Source organism: Akanthomyces muscarius, chromosome 3 (genome assembly GCF_028009165.1).
Source record: "Akanthomyces muscarius strain Ve6 chromosome 3, whole genome shotgun sequence".
Lineage (NCBI taxonomy): Eukaryota > Fungi > Ascomycota > Sordariomycetes > Hypocreales > Cordycipitaceae > Akanthomyces > Akanthomyces muscarius.
The window spans coordinates 993,033-1,010,075 of NC_079243.1; the positions used below are offsets into that span (position 1 = coordinate 993,033).

A 17,043-nucleotide genomic window follows, 5' to 3' on the forward strand; every position below is an offset into this window, starting at 1 on the left:
TGTTCGAGATGCGATGTCGCGCAGCGACCAGAAAAGCAGTGTCGTCAACTTTCCGCCAACAAAAAGTACTGAGGCGTATCAGCAGTCTTTCTAGAGGACTTCAAAGAAACAAGCACGACATGATCGAGAGCGGTGACAGGTAGCACAGAATTGCGCCCGTTTCTTTACGTGTCAAAGCCCGCGTGTTAGTTACACGAAGCGGGGACGCCGGCTATTCACAGTAGACCGAACTGTCGAGTAACCGAGCCTGGAGATGTTGTATGAAATACTTTGGCATGCGAAAGAAAATTGAGCGACAAATTTTCAGTTTCATAATAGAGACTCGACTTGATTTTCAAAAGTCAAAGACTGACCAAATCAAGCATTTCACCATGAACCTAGTTCGCGAGTGCGATAACCTTTTTAGTGTGGTTGCGGTGAAGTCGCCGATTGAATTACGGGCGCGGGCATTTCCCGCCCAAATAACTTAGCTCATATAGATACACCCCGGCTGGCCCGCTGACGGAACATTGAAGCTGCGAACCCATTTTCCCGCTGCCTTTACTGCTGCTTTTGCCTCTGAATAGCTGCTTCCCTGTTCCGGAGATTCCAATCAATATAGCCGGATCTGATCTCACCTCCTTCCCTGCCGCACTCCAACTTCCGACCACCAAAAGTCCGCCAATACCGCCCCTTGCTTGCTGTCTCACTCGTAGGCACTCGGCCGTGATTCAGTTCCCGCCAAGGCACGGCAGTCGTCCAAAGGGGTGGCATGTTTGCCACATCTGGTGGGGTACCCCAGACTTTCTCCGCTACCGCTCGGTTATATGCAAGTGGCAGGCCGTGACATATGTCAAGATCCATTTGCAAGCAGGATTCTTTTCTCGCTCTTTGCGGCCTTTATTTTTTTTTTCTTGCTTTAACTCCTGACACGAGCTCATCATGGCTGGTGAGTGCCACCGTTGAGCTGTTGAGCCTTTTAGTGCTAGCCAGCTAACCTCTCCTCCGCTCCCACGAAATAGCTTCTCTTGCGCTCGCAGCTCCAGCGGCGCTTGGTGCGCTCGCCTACGTCAATGCCAAAGCCTCCATCGGGTACGACCTTTTCATGGCCAAGTGCATCGCGCAGGGCCTTGTGGTGACTGCATACAGGGAACGGACGCAGCGACTCGGCCTATTCTCCGACTTGGAGTACTGGGCCACTCGCGCTGACCATGCAGACCTGCCTCTTCTTCTGTATCAGGGCAAAACGTGGGCGTATGCACAATTGTACGACACGGTGCTTCGTTATGGGCACTGGTTAAAGACGAAACTGGGCATCAAGCCCAACCAGGTTGTCGCCATGGCCTATACAACATCCGACATGTTTGTCGTTACCTGGATGGCGCTCTGGAGTATCGGAGCCAAGCCGGCGTTCATCAACCACCTTCTGACAGGAAAGGGACTGGCGCACTGCTTGCGCATATCGACTTCGGCCATCTGTCTAGTTGATCCTGCGGTCGCCTCTCCAATTCAAGAGGTCAGCGGGGATGTTTCCCCTATGAAAATGGTCGTCGTGACGCCGGAATTGCAAAGAGCGGCGTTCAGTGGTCCAGCGGTTCGCTACCCAGACGAAGACCGGAAGATTGAGGCCAAAACAGATCTCGCTATTCTCATCTATACGTCTGGCACTACTGGGTTTCCTAAGGCTGCTGTCGTATCGTGGCAAAAGGTGATTCGGTTATGTATCATCACGCGTAATATGATGGGTCTTGGAAAAGGCCACACTCTATACACAGTAAGTGAAACCAAGCAAAGCCGCGCTTGTCAGTCGGATTCATTGACTCATAATTCAGTCCATGCCGTTTTATCACAGCGCCGGATCTCTCGTCGGGTTCGCCTCGACCTTGTTCGCAGGCGGCACAATCGCCTTTAGCCAAAAATTCTCCAAGAACACATTCTGGAAAGAGATTCGCGAAACCAAGGCCGACTCCATTGTGTACATTGGCGAGGCGCTGCGATACTTGCTCGACGCGCCGACAGAACGCGATCCAGTGACGGGGGAGAGTCTGGACAAGAAGCACAACGTCAAGCTGATATACGGTGCTGGCCTTCGAGCCGACGTCTGGCCCAAGTTCAAGGAGAGATTCGGCATTGACACGATCGTCGAGTTTTACGGAGCCACCGAGGGCGTGACGGGTACTTGGAACATTAGCCGCAACTCGCTGTCTCAGGGCGCGGTCGCTCGCGTCGGCTGGCTTCTCCGCACGCTCCTCTACAACAGGGTGACAATCATCGTGCTAAACGACTGGGAGACCGACACCCCCCTGCGCGACGCCAACGGTCTCTGCATCAAGGCCAAAGTCGGCGAGACGGGCGAGATGCTCATCAAGGTGCCGGCCGAGGACATCAACTCCGAGTTCCAGGGCTACTACAAAAACTCCAAGGCGACGGAGGAAAAGGTTCTTCGCGACGTCGTCACCAAGGGCGACGCCTGGTTCCGGACCGGCGACGCGCTCCGCTGGGAGCAGGACGGGCTGCTCTTCTTCAGCGATCGCCTCGGGGACACGTTCCGCTGGAAGGGCGAGAACGTGTCGACCATGGAGGTCGGCAACGTCATGGGCATGCACCCCTGCGTCGCGGAGGCCAACGTCTACGGCGTCGAGCTGCCGCACCACGACGGTCGCGCCGGCTGCGCCGCGACGTCTTTCCGCGGCGGGGCGCCGCCGACCAGCGAGGACCTTTGCAGCCTGGTCACGCATCTGCGCACATCTCTGCCGCGGTACGCCGTGCCGCTTTTCCTCCGGCTCGTGGATGAGGTCGGCAGCGCTTCGTCGACGACCGGAACGCACAAGCAGCAAAAGGTCGCGCTAAGAAGGGCCGGCGTCAACCCGGTGGACGAAAAGGGCGAGGATGTCACGCTGTACTGGCTCAAGGGCGACACATATGTGCCGTTTGGCAAGGCGGAGTGGCAGCGTATGCAGAGTGGCAAGGTGAAGCTGTAGCAGCCAAGACAACAGTAGCGATGGAGTCGGCGCTCTAGCTTGTTCTTTGTGCACAATTATGGGTGGCTTCGCCTCTTTTACTTTTCTGTGCCGCACTATCCTGAAGCGTTCCCAGTGATGTTAACCGTCTTGACGTTGTGTCAGCGGAGAAGCGGCGAGGTGAAGAAGCGATCGCGATCCTATGCTAAAGTAGGAGCACGAGTGGCATAAAGGTAGCAGAGACACTGTAAATTAAGATCGCCTTTGTAATTCTAGTCAACGTTTATGTATGCTGGGCCTCCTGCAAAGTAACTCAACGCTTGTTGCAAATTGACTGGCGTAATTTCATATGTTGAAGACGCTACTATTCTCCGTCGCAGGAAAAGGACTGCCACATGTGATCTCTCCCCCGGCAATGGGCTCCCAACTCACGGCAGTGGTTGCAGATGAGGAATTCGCCATCGTCACAGACCGTGCATGCGCTTGTGTCTCGGTGATGGATATTGCACTGTCCACAGACATCGCACCAGCAAATGTCTGCACGAAACTCGACTGAATTGCGGTCGATACCGGCCATGGTCGGCTCCAGGCCGTGCATTGTGCAGTACTCTTGCAGGATCCGTATCACTTCCCGATTCCGGCTGCGTGTTGCCCAGAGATAGACCGAGCGTCCGAGCTGGTCTTTGTCCTCATGAACTTCATGTGGATCAAGACGCTTCAGAAGCGCCGCCACTATTTCGGTTTGGCCATTGCGTACCGCCATGGAGAGGGCAGTCGAGCCCCATCTGTCGCGGCATGTTAAGTTGACGGGACAGTTATCAAGCAACATCTCGGCGACATCCAGGTTGCCGCGCATGCAGGCATGGATAAGAGCAGTTCGCTCGTCCACATCGTTACAGTTGACATTGCCGCCGGAAGCTTTGAGCAGTGGCTCAATCGCGTTAGCATGACCGTGGTGCGCAGCAGAGATAAGCGGAGTCATTCCTGTATTGTTTTGGGCAATCGGGTGGGCCCCACGCTCAAGAAGGAGACGTACAAAATCTGTCTTCATTGTTCGAACGGCTCTCAGAAGTGGCGTCTCTCCCTTGTCAGTCCTCACGTCGACGCGAGCACCGTGGAGTAAAAGCTTCTTTGCAACCTCCAAATGCCCTCTGTCGATGGTGTTAACAATCGTGTTTCTTCCTACATCTTTGCAGCCATCGGGTAGCGCGCCAAATTTTAGCAGCGCATCAACAATTTCCATCTTGCCGTTGTAAGCTGCCAAGTTGAGCGGTGCCCACTCGTTGGAAATGGCAAATGAGTGATCAGCCCCGCGTTCGAGGAGAGTTTTCACAATTTCTTCATTCCCAATGTCAGCGGCAAGACAGAGGGGTGACCAGCCGGCACTAGTGACGGCATTGACATCAGCCCCATGGTTGAGTAGGCACTGGATCACCGGGATAGCTTCAGCCTCAATCGCCAGAGCTAGCGGGGTATAGCCACGCTCTTGACGGATCTCAATGTTGGCGTTGGATTTTATAAGGAGCTCAGCAAGCGGAAGGTTGCCGTATTTAGCGGCGGAATGCAGCGGAACCCAACCGCCAAAGGCAGGGATATCGGGATTCGCACCCGCTTCAAGCAGAATTCGCGCGACGGGTGGAAAGCATCCCCGCGATGCTGCCTTGAGGGCAGTCGACCCGTTTTGGCTTTGCATGTCGAGGGGAACACCATGTCTGATGAGAGTCTCAGCAGCCTCACAGGAATCGAAGCTCGCGGCAATACTGAGCGGGGTCCAGCCCTCGAGGCCGGCTGCGGCACCATCAACACCATGCTGTAAGAGAGCCTGGACAACACCAACCGCGTTACTACGACAAGCGTAAAACATGGGCGTCCAATCGGATTCGTCTTTGTGATCAGCGTCGACCCCTTCAAGCGTCAACAAGTATTGGACTAGCTGCGTCTGTCTATTCATGGCGGCGTAGTGCAGAAGTTGCATGGATGATGCGGCGATGTCAGTACCCGCAGCCCAAGAGTGCTTCAGAGTGCCAATGGAGCCGCTTCCAGCAGCCCATCTTGCCGCAGAACTGTTCCTATGAGTTCTATTATAACGGTAGAGGCAGTCATTGGCGGCATGGTACAAGTGCCGGCATGTCCGCGCGAGAGCGTTGAGATCTGGCTGGCCAAGACCACATGCAGCAATGTTGAGTACCAACTCGTCTGGTAGTTCTCCAAGCTCCCCCATATTGTCCCGCAGCAGCGACTGGAGCAAAAGAAGCGGACGTAGTAGTAGTTGCAAAAAAAAAATTGAATGCGAGGACTGCGAGTATAGCGAAGCAGCGGGAGTAGCGATAGTGTGGAAATTGGCTGCTTGTAAACGTTGTTGGATGATAAGCGGGGAGACGGGGAGTAGGCGGCTAGACCGATGTAAGGCGATAGCACGAGGAGTTGTCTGTTTTGACTGGCGATTGATGTAGTATTGTGCTTTTGGTATCAGTCATCCGCCATCAACGTAGCACCAGAGCTCGCAGCCGACGTTCAGTCGTAATTCCGCAGCGGGGGGGCACTGGGTATGCTGTGTACCATGGAGGCGGAACAATGAGCGAAGCTGTACGCCGTAGTAGGCGGTCTGCGTTCTGGGTCTGCGTGTGCGTGTCTGCAGATGAATAATGGTAAAACAAATAGGTAAGAATAGTTATAAGTAGCGACACAGGCAAAATGCGCTGGCAGGCTGGCGTAATTTGGGCAGATGCTTCAAGTCGGGCATTTGGACGCTCCGGTCAGAGAAGCAGACCGGGCACAGCACAGTGCGCGCACAGTCCCCTTGCGCACAGTCCCATTCTAGTGGCAGCAGATTGCCGTAAGCCGGGTAAGCGCAGATGACTCCCCGGACCAGGGAATGTCTGATGAAAGCGCAGGAGGATTCCATTTATTGATTGACTTGTGTATAGTGTCTTCTTCGTTTCTTTTTGCTCTGATATTATAGTTACTTGCACAGTCATTTTTTTTCTCAAATTTTCTTGCTCTCCGTATTGCTTTCTCTTCTCAGCGCAGCAGCTAGCCACTTGCCTTTTTTTCACTGTATTCAAGCAACTAGCAAGGCAGGCATTGTTGAGTTTCAGCCCACGACGCTAAAGACAAAAAATATTACACGCGAGATTTTGGCGTCATTTAGTCGCTTCGGCCACTCCAAGTCGTTTACTATATCTAGTATCGCCTGTTTTCTTGGCAGTGCTAGCCCCAGCCCTGGTTTGCCCCGTCGAACGCTATTTTGTTACAGAGATTCGGTCTAAGGCTGTCCTTTCGATGGCTTTCGATGCTGATGTTTTCTGGTTCCTCGTTCATCTTTTTCTGTATTCGAGGCTCTTTGATCAAGAGATTTTAAATGTAGGCCACCCTGCACCACAGTTGCGTAGATAACCCGGCGACCCAGCCAGCCTTTACAGGCCAGGTTGCAGATCTGCCACTAAAATAACAATGCAGATTGCCTTCTGCCACGTCATTCGCTAGCTCCATACTCGGCGTTGCCAAGTTGTTGGACAAAAGGCCAAGGTTGGCTGGTGTGTTACCTATGCCCTCGCCAGCGAGACTACCACATAATGCCTCCATCATTTTTAAAGTGTGCAAGCCACCACGGTAACTCTACAGTGATTTAGTGTCGAGGCATGAAAAACTCAGTCCGTGATTCAGTATTAGTCTCTTGTGCAACTCATACTGGGTCGCAAGGAGCACGCTTGTTAGCCTGCCAACCTGGTAGCGTGTAACTACTCTGTCAGTCACGCCGAGAACTGGTCTTTGAAATAGCACGTCGCTCGGTTCAAACTGCATATGACGAATTCTTCATCGTTGCTATTCAATAGATGAGATCTACATACAGTGCAGCGTAAGTGACCCTGAGCAACCATCGGGCAGTCGATGAATTGTCTGCTGCGAGACTGAAAACCATCATATTGTACACTAAAAGAATTGCAGCCATTAACAAACTCATTCGAGGATGTATTCCGCTCATAGCAATTGTGTTAAGCCAGCTGCCGTTTTACACTTTGTGGCGATGATCGCAGCGCATTGGCCGAAAGCATCAAGCACTAACACGGCCTCGAACTTCGCCACAGGTCAGGAGATGTCTTGAGAGAAACAACCAAGGCAAAGAAACGAAGAAACAAGCGCCCATGCCCACATCCACGCCGTAGTCAGAGTTTGGTCTGCTAGGCAAGACCCCTTCCAAATACAGCACTCACACGGTTCACTCCAAACTTGTTCCTACCCTGTACCAGTTTGCACCGCCACTCTCACCAGCCACAGGTCGCCGCTAGCGAGTGACGACAGCCTGGCCAGCTCCTAGCTGTCCTCATCATCACCATCCCGCCCGACCAATTGCGACCGCAGCCATACCTTTGCCAATTTGAGCCGCTATTTTGGCGCTTGCGCTCGAATACTATTTCTAGAACAAACGGCGGTCATGCGCAGCGCAGCATCCTAGCAGTCGAACCCAGGTGAACAGACACCATGTTCCAGGTACGGCCCGTCAATGCGACAGCGCAGCCATCAGCCGAGGCTAACAATTACCAGAGGATACGAGGTGCCATCGACCGCACTATTGCGGAGGAGCAGGCGCGGCAAAGAACCGACGACTCGCCCATGTCTAGATCTGGCTCCAACTCATCCAGGCAAGGAGCCAACACCGGACGAAGATCACGACCGAACAACGGCAGTACCGATGGCGTAGAGGCGCCTCCAAACCCCGATCCCGCCGTCTTCGAGGCCGCATTTGTCATTGACGATAGTGACGAGCCGAGCCGCACTGGTACCCCGAAGCCAGCAGTCCCTGAGAAAGATGCCACCCTCTCCAAGGAGCGTACGTCCGATGATGGTGACAAGGCGGCCGATCGGGGGAGTGAAAAGCGCACGAGCACCGAGAAGCCCAATCATGCTGCCACCTCAGCCGCGACCTCGAATGCAACGGTTGCGACGCGCGCGAGCCCGACCGAGTTGTCGCCGGAAATTAAGCAGCGTCTGCGGAAGCTCGAGAAGCTCGAGGCGACGTATCCAGGCATGACTCAATGTGGTAACGGCGCATGCATCCTGCTAACATGCTGTAGAACTTTTACGATCATATCGAGTAGCCCACAAGCGAGCAACCTCCATAGAGCCGTTTGAAAAGGCCCTGCGTGAGAACACCCCTCTTACCTCCATTGCCGACCCCGATGCTATGATCGAATACCTCAACCAATTAAACCTACGTGGAGACATGGTCATGGATGAGCTGAAACGAGTCTCCGCCGAGAAGGAAGAGATAAAAAAGAAGCAAGTGGAGGCTGAGGAATCGCTGAATGCGACCGAGAAAGAACTTGAACAAATTCGGGCAAATGGCAAAAAGGACACTGAGAAGGACGCTAAACCTGCTAAGCCTGCAGAGGAGGAGGCAGGCGAAGACTTTTTCTCCTACGAAGACGAAATTCCCCAGCTCCAGGCGGACGTGGAAGCGAAGGCAGAGGAGATCGAGGAGCTCAAAGCGCAGGTTACCAAGCTCGAGGATGAGCTGTCCGCCGCGAAAGATAGCAGTGCTGGTCTCGCCGTCAGTCTGGAGAAGGCCACCAAGGAGCTTAGTGAATCGCGCGACGGGTCCAAGAGCCAGGAGAAGCTGCAGAATGATCTTGATTCTCGAGTCAAAGAAGTTGAACAGCTCACCAACAGATTAAAGGCTGCCGAAGCCGACTTGAAGAAGCTTCAGGACAGCTCGAGCAAAGACACTGACACCAACGCCAGCAAAGCTAAGGAAGCTGAGGCTTCGCGGGCTTCGGCTGAAAAGCGTGTCACTGATCTCGACGCGGAGCTCGCCAAGGCTAAAAATGCTACAACTGTCTCGAAGAACCTTATTGATGACCTGAAGGCCCAAGTTGAGAAGCTGAATAACGAAAAATCTGAAAAGCAGACCAAGGTTGACGAACTTACAAAGAAACTCAACGAAAAGCCTTCTGGAACACCAGCTCCCGCCTTAGAAACGACTGAGAAGCCGGCGGCACCCGCCGCTGCATCGGGCGGCTCGAAAAAGAAGAACAAGAAAAAGAAGGGCAAGGGTGCCGCTGCAGCCCAAAGTGTTGTTGATGACGATACCGAGAGCAAAGCTAGCGAACCTGCCAAGGAAGAGTCTGGAGCTGATTCCAGTGCCCTGCAGGCGGAGATCGAGCAGCTCAAGGAAGAAATAAAGCAGAAGGATGCAGAGATTGAGCGCTTATCCAAGAAGCGCAAGTCCGAAGAGGACCTGCAGGATGAGATTGAAACACTCCGAGACAACCTGGTAAACATTGGACAGGATCATGTCGACGACAAGGAGAAGCTCAAGTCCCTCGAGCAGGAAAAGAAGGTGCTCAAGGCAGAAATTGAAGAAGCCCAGGCCAAACTAAAGTCGTCGACATCAAACTCCGAGGAGAGCGACAAGGTTCGAGGAGAAATGGGTTCTCTGCAAAAGGAGCATGATGGCCTGAAGGAAAAGTTTGGTGCCCTGCAATCAGACCTGGGTGCTGCTCAGCAACTAGCGCAAACACGATTCAAGGATCTCAGTGAACTGAAAGAAGTCCTGCAAAAGGCCCAGCCAGAGCTCAAGAGCCTGCGACAGGAATCTGCTACACTGAAGACGACCAAGGAAGAACTAGCCAATAAGGTAAAAGAGTTGAAGGAAATGGAGAAGAAGGAGAAGGAGCTGAAGAAGGAGATTGCATCAGCACAGCAGCTTGCCACGGACCGCGCTACTGAGATTAAGACCCTCAAGGAGAAGCTCAGTCAAGAAGTCAGCGCGAAGCAGAAGCTCGAGGAGACCCAGCGTGTGTCTGGGCGTGATTTGCGTCGCGCCGAGGCCAGCAAGGTTGAACTGAGTGCCAAGGCCGAAAAGGCAGAGGCTGAACTTCAGAAGCTGCAAGACGAGGCCAAGAAGCTTCGGCCGCGTGTCAAGGAACTCGAGGAGCAGATGCACAAGTTGAAGCGAGAGAAGTCGGCAGCGCAAGAAGAAGCCGAATTCAAATCGCAACAATACATTAATGCGCAGGCTCTACTCAGTAGCATGCGCGACCAGACAACCGAAATGTCTGTCCAGCTCAAGGAATCCAAGTCGCAAGCGGAAGCTGTCGAGGAAGAACTTGCCGAGGTGCAGAAGCTTCTCCAGGAGCGAACACGTGAGGGCGAGACAATGCGCAGACTTCTTTCCGACGTTGACGAGCGAGCCGACGGCAAGGTACGCGAGATGCGCAGCCGCATGGAGGCTGCCATCGAAGAGCGCGAGCGTATTGAAGATGAGTCGAGCACCCTCGCGCGCAAAAGGTCGCGCGAGACGGAGGAGCTCAAGCAGAAGTTGCGCGAACTCGAGCGCGAGATCAAAAACATGACGCAGGAGCGCGATGATCTGGATGAAAAGTCTAAAGAATGGCGCCGCCGTCGGGACGAGCTCGAGGCGATTGAGGAGCGGGCATCTGCCGAGGCCGAGGAGATGCGCACCACCGCGTCGCAACTGCGCAGCGCGCTCGATGCATCAGAGAACCAGGTTCGCGACGGCGAGAAGCAGCGCGCCGACCTACGCAAGATGCTCGACGACTCGCGGCAGCGCTACGAGAAGATCGCCAAGGATCTCAAAGCGGCCCAGTCGAAGCTTGTGTCGAGCCCGAGTAGGACGTCGATTGACTCGAACCGCAGCGGCTCTATGAATGGGGCCGGCGGCGCCGGCGGCGGCGCAGACGCGACGTATCTTAAGACGATTCTGCTGCAGTTTCTGGAGCAGAAAGACGGGCGTCTGCGTGCGCAGCTTGTGCCGGTCCTGGGCAAGCTGCTCAAGTTTGACAAGTAAGTGTCTCCGATTACGAAGTATGAAAACATGAGCGACATCTGACCGAAAATTTTCAGATCCGAGGAAGAGAAATGGAGCAAGGCTGTTCAGCATTTAGAAGTGCGGTGAGCATTAGTGAGCATTTACACGGAACAAGCGAAATAGTGTACGAATAGGATCCTTCAACGGGTCAAGTGATGGGATTCTGGGAATGAGGAGTAGGGCGGCCGCCGGCTATTCGGCAAGAAGGGTATACAAGGTTGGAAGCTGGGTTGCACAGAAAGAGTTGCCATGCTAGACGAAACACTGAATTCTAGAATATGGTATTGCAGTACAAAGAGGATGCTCTCAAACCGAGATCAAAAGCCCCAACTAGACGATTGACAAACCAGCACGTCGACTCACGAAAAAGACAACTGCTACCATCTACAAGTGATGTTTTTAACCTAGATGTACTGCGCTGGTGTGGAGTCTAGCTTCGCTTCCGTATTCGCGGTATTGTATACCTGTCACTAAACTCAACATACGATTCGGACTCTTCGGAGTTTCGTTCTGAAATCGCATCCATGAGTATGTTGCTCATCGCTGCTAAACGAGCGAAATGGTCATGTTGCTGCCTGCCTCTCGGTGTCTCTGCAGCTAGCTTCTTTGGTCCACGCCCGAAAGTCGCAGCCTAGTTCGCGAGCCTCTTTTATCTCATCTTCTTCCTCCCAATCCTCATTTCCAATTCCCCAATCCAAGCGCATCCATCAAGAAATAAAAAATACTCAATTGAAAGCAAAGCACAGCGCGTAAATGCCCACCCCTCCAGACCTCGTCCTCCGGGACGCAGCTCCCACCGACATTGACGCCATCACGCGCATCGTCGCCAGCGGGCCCGACGCCGCCGCCGACTGGACGTTCCCGGGCCTGCGGCAGCGCGCGGAAGAGGCCCGCCCGCTGCACGTGCGTGCTTTCACGAGAGTCTTCAAGAACCGCCAGAACCTGCTGCGCGTGGCGGAGCGGGAGGGCAAAGTTGTCGGGTACTGTGCGTGGGTGAAGAGGCAGCTGCTTGGCGAGGAAGTCGTCGCTGTAGACTTGACTGACGGTTATGACGAACAAGGTACGCCGATTCCCTTGAATCCATTGCATGCTTTTCCTTCTCCCGCTTTTCTTGGAGGGAACTTGCCGTTGCGCTTCGTCGTTGCCGGCGCGACACTGTCGTCATCATCAACTCTTCCCCAACCCTCCTCAAACAATTTCACAACTAACAAAACCCTCCCAGCCCTCGACGCTGAATCCCTCCGCCTTAGCGGCTCCGACCCTCTGCCCAAATTCACAACGCTCATGCCCTCGCACCCAACGCGCTCTCCCGCCATCGCCCTGCTCCGCGCCAACCAATCCCCGGAGCCTTGCCTCTCCCTGCCAAGCTACCAGCTGCTCGTTCTCGGCGTCTCCGAGCCGCTGCAGGGCCAGGGCATCGGCGGCGCGCTTATCCGCGAGGGACTGGCCCTCGGCGCCCAGCACTCTCTCCCCGTCTTCGTCACCGGCGAGGGCCGCGGGATGCGCGTGTACCGCCACCTGGGCTTCCAGGTGCTCGAGGGGACGTGGCATGGCTTTGACGCGGACGGGAAGCAGACGGAGCGGGAAGAGGACGCGAGAGAGGAACAGGGAGGGCTGGATGCGGCGCAGATGGTGTGGGTGCCGGATGGGCAGAGCGTGGTGGTGAAGGGCGTGGTGTACTATGGAAAGGAGGTCGATGCGGGAAGCAAATAGCAACTGAAGTTGATAGAGGCTTGGGCTGGGAAAGTAGGATATTGGGGAGCAAAAAGTCGCCTTCGACTGTTTGCTGGTACATCTTGGCATGGGTAGACTTGGCGTCGACGCCTTTTAAATGAGGCATCACCGGACCAGGCAGGACGACATCTCCTCCTCACTTGCTTCATCATTCCATCATCATATTTTACTTCGATCCATCAGCATCATCAGCTCCATGTCATTGACGGCTCGAGATACCTGCCATTCCAATACAGCAGAAGCATGCACACCGTTGCTGGTCTTGGGGAAAAAAAGGTTGATCTTGCCTTATCGCTATCGATATCCCCCAGATCGGACCGCCAGCACACCCCCCTCCACACCAACCACAATAAAGCGATTGATAACGCCCCCCCTTGCTAAAAGTTTTTTTTAACCAGAAAAGGGAACCGGCGCCCCGTCATGAACAGGGGACCCTACAAATTACATGCGTGCCGTTGAGAAAACTAATTAAAAAAGGGCCAAGGCCAGATGGATTAGATCGGCCAATGCTGGTCTCACCCCATTCGTAGGGCTGAGGGTGCGTAATCGCATCGCGGTCATCACAGTTACATTCACAGCTGAAGTCAAGGTAAAGAATAAATTAAAATAGAATCCAATTCATGCCAGGCGGGTTGTGCCCCTGGCTTGCCGACTCCAAATCTGAGCGGCCATGTGCGCCGAGTTGTATCTCATCCGATGCAGGAAAACATAACAGACAAAAAAAAGGCAGGCATCCTTGGCCACAATCTTAAGCCCCCAACCAATCTCATCTGCTAATCCAAATCAGGGGACAGAAAAACAGACGCCAAACATGCAACATACCCAGAAAGTCGAGACAAAATCCAAGGACATAAACCAATAGCCTCTGGAAGGGCTCAAAAAGCGTGACAAAAGAGAAGAAAAAAACAAAACTGGAGTGGAGCGACGAGTGGTGTGTCAGGCGTCCTCCGGGTATCATGTGTATCCCTAATTGTCGTCTGATGTATCATGTTGTAATAAAATCGAGTATTCATCAAGTGTATATGTGGGGGTTGCGATTCGGCCCAGAATGGCCTTGGGAGTCATTATCGCAATAAGAAGCATAGGATGAAGCCCTGAATACCAGATTCCGGGCGTGGTACGCCTAGAGGAAGCGGCGCACCCAGTGGGCATCGAGCCAGCCCACCTTGTCAAAAGCGGTCCAAAGTTTGGAGGCCTTGTTGACGTCAATCTTGCATGCCTGCTGAGCGTCCGTCTTGCGAAATTCCTTGCCGGTGCGAAGGCAATGGAGACGGCGCTCAAAGATGCGACGCTTGCTGGTAAGGTAGGTGGCGCAGTCAAGTCGCAGGTTGCCCGCGAGCAAGACCTCGTCCGGGTGCAGAAGGCGCGCATGGGGATCGCCGCTCAGGTCGATAGGCTGGCCCTTCCAATCCACCTTGAGAGAATTGGGCCGGGTGGGAAGAGAGTTGCCAGGAGGGCAGTAGTCCTCGATTGAATCGAAGTCCTTGTCCTCGCGATTGGGAGCGACGATGCGGCGCGAGGGCTCTGGTGTAGCGCTAATGCGCTTGGCGGGTCTGGTAATCACGGCGCCACCTGAAGACCCAGAACTGACGCTGTTGCGAGCAGGACGTGGTACGGCCTGGGGCTTGGAGACACGGTTGGTTTGGCCTCTGACAGGCTTGGCCCCAGAAACGGTCTTGGCGGGCAGGATAGGGTGGTATCTCTGGGCAATGGCCTTGTTGTCAGCCCTGAGAAGAGCGCGCTCATTGTCGAGCCATCGCCTGGGGTTGATCTCGTAATGCTTCATGACCTGTGTCTTGAAAAGAAGTGCCAGCTCATAGTCTTCGCGCTTGGGTGGGAGGACCTTGCCAAAGATGCTAACAGAGCGGGCGCGGAGATGGCGGTCGATGTTTTCCTGCGTATTCCGATTTTCCAGCTCGATGGGAGCAAACAGAGGCGGCTGGGGAGGACTGAAAGGCGAAGCCTCATCGACAGGATAAAGAACGGGATCCTTGACAACATGGTTGGGAGATGTAACCGAACCGTTTGCAGCAGGTTGGATTGTCTTGCTGTATGGCGAGATTGGAGGAGACATGGGCAATGGGTTATGGTCAGAAGTTCCCTTGCCATCGGCATTGACTCCATTGGCTGCATTGCTGTTCTGATTAAAGTTGTCGAGAATTGGTTCCGGGGGCGACATGAGATTGTTGATGCTGAACTTGGCGAGTTCCTTGGGCGGCGGGGGAGCCATCGGAGCGACGGGGCGCTCTCGTTGCATAGAGGTAGCCATCGGAACAGTATATCCAGTCCAGGGAAATCGGGAGTAGGGAGGATGAGAAGTGGAAGAAGAGGAAGAATTCGTCGTCTGAGACAAAGAGGTAGAATTATAATTGGACATGGGGCGGCCGGCAAGTGCTGGCGATGAGCCTGTCGAAGGTGGTGGAAGACGGACAGTGAGTGACAAGTGTAGGTTTGTCAGCCCGAGAATCCAACAGTGCCTAGTGCAGGCAGTGTAGGCAGTCTGACGTGGACGGGTGGCAAAGTGCAGTTGCGGCCACGCAGTCAGAGTTCGGATTTATGAGGTCAAAGCCGAAAGAAAAAAGTTATCGACTGGCCGCCACGGAGAAAAGATAAATGTAGAAAAACCGAATTTTTATGTCGCTGCTGTACTCTGTACAATTGAGAGTTTGATGGCCCTGCGCTCGCTGCGGCGCTTGTGGGCGGGGGCGTAGAGGCGTGAAGCAGTCGAGCCTATTGTTGGCGGGCGTGAATAGGACCCAAGTAATTGCCAGTCGGCTAAACTGGAGCGGTATCGTAAAATTTGAATGCGATCAGAGACGGCGTAGGGAAGTCGATCATTGGGTAATTGGAGGCGAGAGTATTGTTGCGGGAGGACAATGTCGAGTTGATGTTGGGCGGAAGCGGTGATGGGCTGGTATCTGGTATTTGATGATGGTGAGCAGAGGGCGAGACGGGGACGGGCGGGCGCTGGGTGGTACCTAAGTTATAGGGCGGCGGGGGCTTGCGACAGCTCGAGAGGGTGTGCTTTGGAGGGGGGGGGCGTGCGGTGGTCCAGCGGGCTGGCTCAGCAGCTTCAGGCGGCAGCAGCGGCCCAAGGTATAGCGTGCCTCAGTGGGGGATGCGCTGAAATGAAGAGGGCTGTGGCTGCGGTGCACCGTGGGAGGCACTGTGAAGACCAAGAGTCCGCTGTAAGTGCCGGGCTGTAGGTTGTAGGTAGGCTGTGGTCCGCTTGTAACAGCGGTGGAGGTGGCGGAGTTGCTGGCCTTTTTTTCAGTGGGCAATGACTCTTTCGTCAGGCAACGGTGAGGCAAGGTAGATGAAGTGAATACCCAATCGGCGTCGTAATTGGGTATTGGTCGAATGCGATGGGCCAGGCGGACGCGTAGGCAGGCCAGCAGGCAGCAAGACGAAGCGCTGAAGATGTGCTGGGTGTCTCTGCCAGTCGGCCTTGTCTGGGGGCGTGTGGCGAGGGACAAGTCCAGAGTGCTCTGTAGGTACTTCTGGTGGCACAGCTCTGGCTGAGAGTTGGCGGCTGCAATGCCTGACGGCGAGTCACGGTGACGCAGACAATGTTCAACGAGGAAAAAAAAAGTTCAATTGTAAATAAGGTAGTTGCAAGAGGCAGAATTCCCAAGGCGCGTATGGACCGAGGAATTCTGTTTGTAAGGGCAGCTGGGCGGTTTACGCACGAGCTGGGAGTACAAAGGAAGAAAGCGAGACGCCTGTGGCAGAAGGGTTTCTTTAGGGGCGCACAGTAAAATAAAACGGTATATTACAGTGCATTATATCTAGAACAAAGGGCGGGCGAAGAGCACGAAGCGTGCCTAGGTGCTGGCTGAGCTCGAGAGCATGGGAAAGAGGGAGAGGAAGAGGGACAAGGACAGGCAAAGAGTTGCCTTCCGAGGGGCGGATGATGCTGCAGGCTACTTTGGGAGGTGGGGCAGATGGAGTGGGGCCAGGAGGGGTGCCGCAGCAGATGACTCAATCGATAAGTAGCCTTTGTGCCTTTCTGGCTTTTGTCAGGCAACCCAGACTTGCGACCAGATGTGCGCGAGCGTTGGGCGACTTGGTGGCGATTGGACCGGCGCCGAGACTCGCAAAAATCGAAGAAATGCAGGACCTAGTACTAGAAGCTCATCGTAATGTGATTGAAGACTCAACAAACGGATTCCTCGCTAATTCGCCCGCCAATCGTCCTTTGCGCGTTTGGCCGCAGGTCGCTGGCAGCTGGCAGCTGGCGGACCGGCAGCCCTCACAAGTGTCAGCATGTGCGATTGAGATACGGATACCATCCTGAGCCGTGTTTTACTGCGCACACGCCCCGCTCGCTTTTACGGGGCCACCCTCCAGCAGACCAGTCAGGTGCCGTCACGACAGAGGTCATCAGGCACCCCTCTGTGCCTGCACCAGCCTGATTCGCTGCTGCGTACGCTTTATCGTGGCTGTAACTATAAATATTGTACAGTGAGCAAGATACTGTGCATTATCAACCAGAGTTAAAAATAAAAATAAAAAATAATAGCAGCCAGACAAAGGCTC

At 54.3% G+C, this 17,043-nt stretch overlaps 7 protein-coding genes across 8 annotated transcripts; 3 read left to right on the plus strand and 4 right to left on the minus strand.

The window, feature by feature from the left end:
- Positions 1-921: 921 nt before the first annotated feature.
- LMH87_001622 (uncharacterized protein) lies at positions 922-2,960 on the plus strand (the record flags this gene model as incomplete). The annotated part of the gene is made up of 3 exons (XM_056192925.1): positions 922-928; positions 1,002-1,753; positions 1,812-2,960. 3 exons carry the CDS (start codon positions 922-924, stop codon positions 2,958-2,960), a joined length of 1,908 nt encoding a protein of 635 aa, XP_056050014.1.
- A 777-nt stretch (positions 2,961-3,737) lies between these two features.
- Positions 3,738-5,160, minus strand: LMH87_001623 (uncharacterized protein; the record flags this gene model as incomplete). The annotated part of the gene is made up of 2 exons (XM_056192926.1): positions 3,738-3,857; positions 3,976-5,160. 2 exons carry the CDS (start codon positions 5,158-5,160, stop codon positions 3,738-3,740), a joined length of 1,305 nt encoding a protein of 434 aa, XP_056050015.1.
- A 2,261-nt stretch (positions 5,161-7,421) lies between these two features.
- On the plus strand, positions 7,422-10,857 carry LMH87_001624 (uncharacterized protein; the record flags this gene model as incomplete). Its single annotated transcript, XM_056192928.1, has 4 exons — positions 7,422-7,430; positions 7,485-7,965; positions 8,015-10,745; positions 10,806-10,857. The coding sequence occupies 4 exons, from the start codon at positions 7,422-7,424 to the stop codon at positions 10,855-10,857; spliced, it is 3,273 nt and encodes a 1,090-aa protein (XP_056050016.1).
- A 666-nt stretch (positions 10,858-11,523) lies between these two features.
- Positions 11,524-13,104, plus strand: LMH87_001625 (uncharacterized protein; the record flags this gene model as incomplete). Its single annotated transcript, XM_056192929.1, has 4 exons — positions 11,524-11,830; positions 11,993-12,404; positions 13,035-13,042; positions 13,100-13,104. 4 exons carry the CDS (start codon positions 11,524-11,526, stop codon positions 13,102-13,104), a joined length of 732 nt encoding a protein of 243 aa, XP_056050017.1.
- An 18-nt stretch (positions 13,105-13,122) lies between these two features.
- Positions 13,123-13,462, minus strand: LMH87_001626 (uncharacterized protein; the record flags this gene model as incomplete). Of its 2 annotated transcripts, none has more annotated exons than XM_056192931.1 (2): positions 13,123-13,274; positions 13,327-13,462. In XM_056192931.1, the coding sequence occupies 2 exons, from the start codon at positions 13,460-13,462 to the stop codon at positions 13,123-13,125; spliced, it is 288 nt and encodes a 95-aa protein (XP_056050019.1). The 2 variants fall into 2 exon arrangements, with proteins under 2 accessions (XP_056050019.1, XP_056050018.1); XM_056192930.1 differs by having other exon boundaries at positions 13,123-13,277.
- Positions 13,463-13,627: 165 nt separating this feature from the next.
- LMH87_001627 (uncharacterized protein) lies at positions 13,628-14,734 on the minus strand (the record flags this gene model as incomplete). Its single annotated transcript, XM_056192932.1, has 1 exon — positions 13,628-14,734. The coding sequence occupies one exon, from the start codon at positions 14,732-14,734 to the stop codon at positions 13,628-13,630; it is 1,107 nt and encodes a 368-aa protein (XP_056050020.1).
- Positions 14,735-15,279: 545 nt separating this feature from the next.
- On the minus strand, positions 15,280-16,287 carry LMH87_001628 (uncharacterized protein; the record flags this gene model as incomplete). The annotated part of the gene is made up of 3 exons (XM_056192933.1): positions 15,280-15,422; positions 15,483-15,563; positions 16,281-16,287. The coding sequence occupies 3 exons, from the start codon at positions 16,285-16,287 to the stop codon at positions 15,280-15,282; spliced, it is 231 nt and encodes a 76-aa protein (XP_056050021.1).
- Between the last annotated feature and the right edge of the window lie 756 nt (positions 16,288-17,043).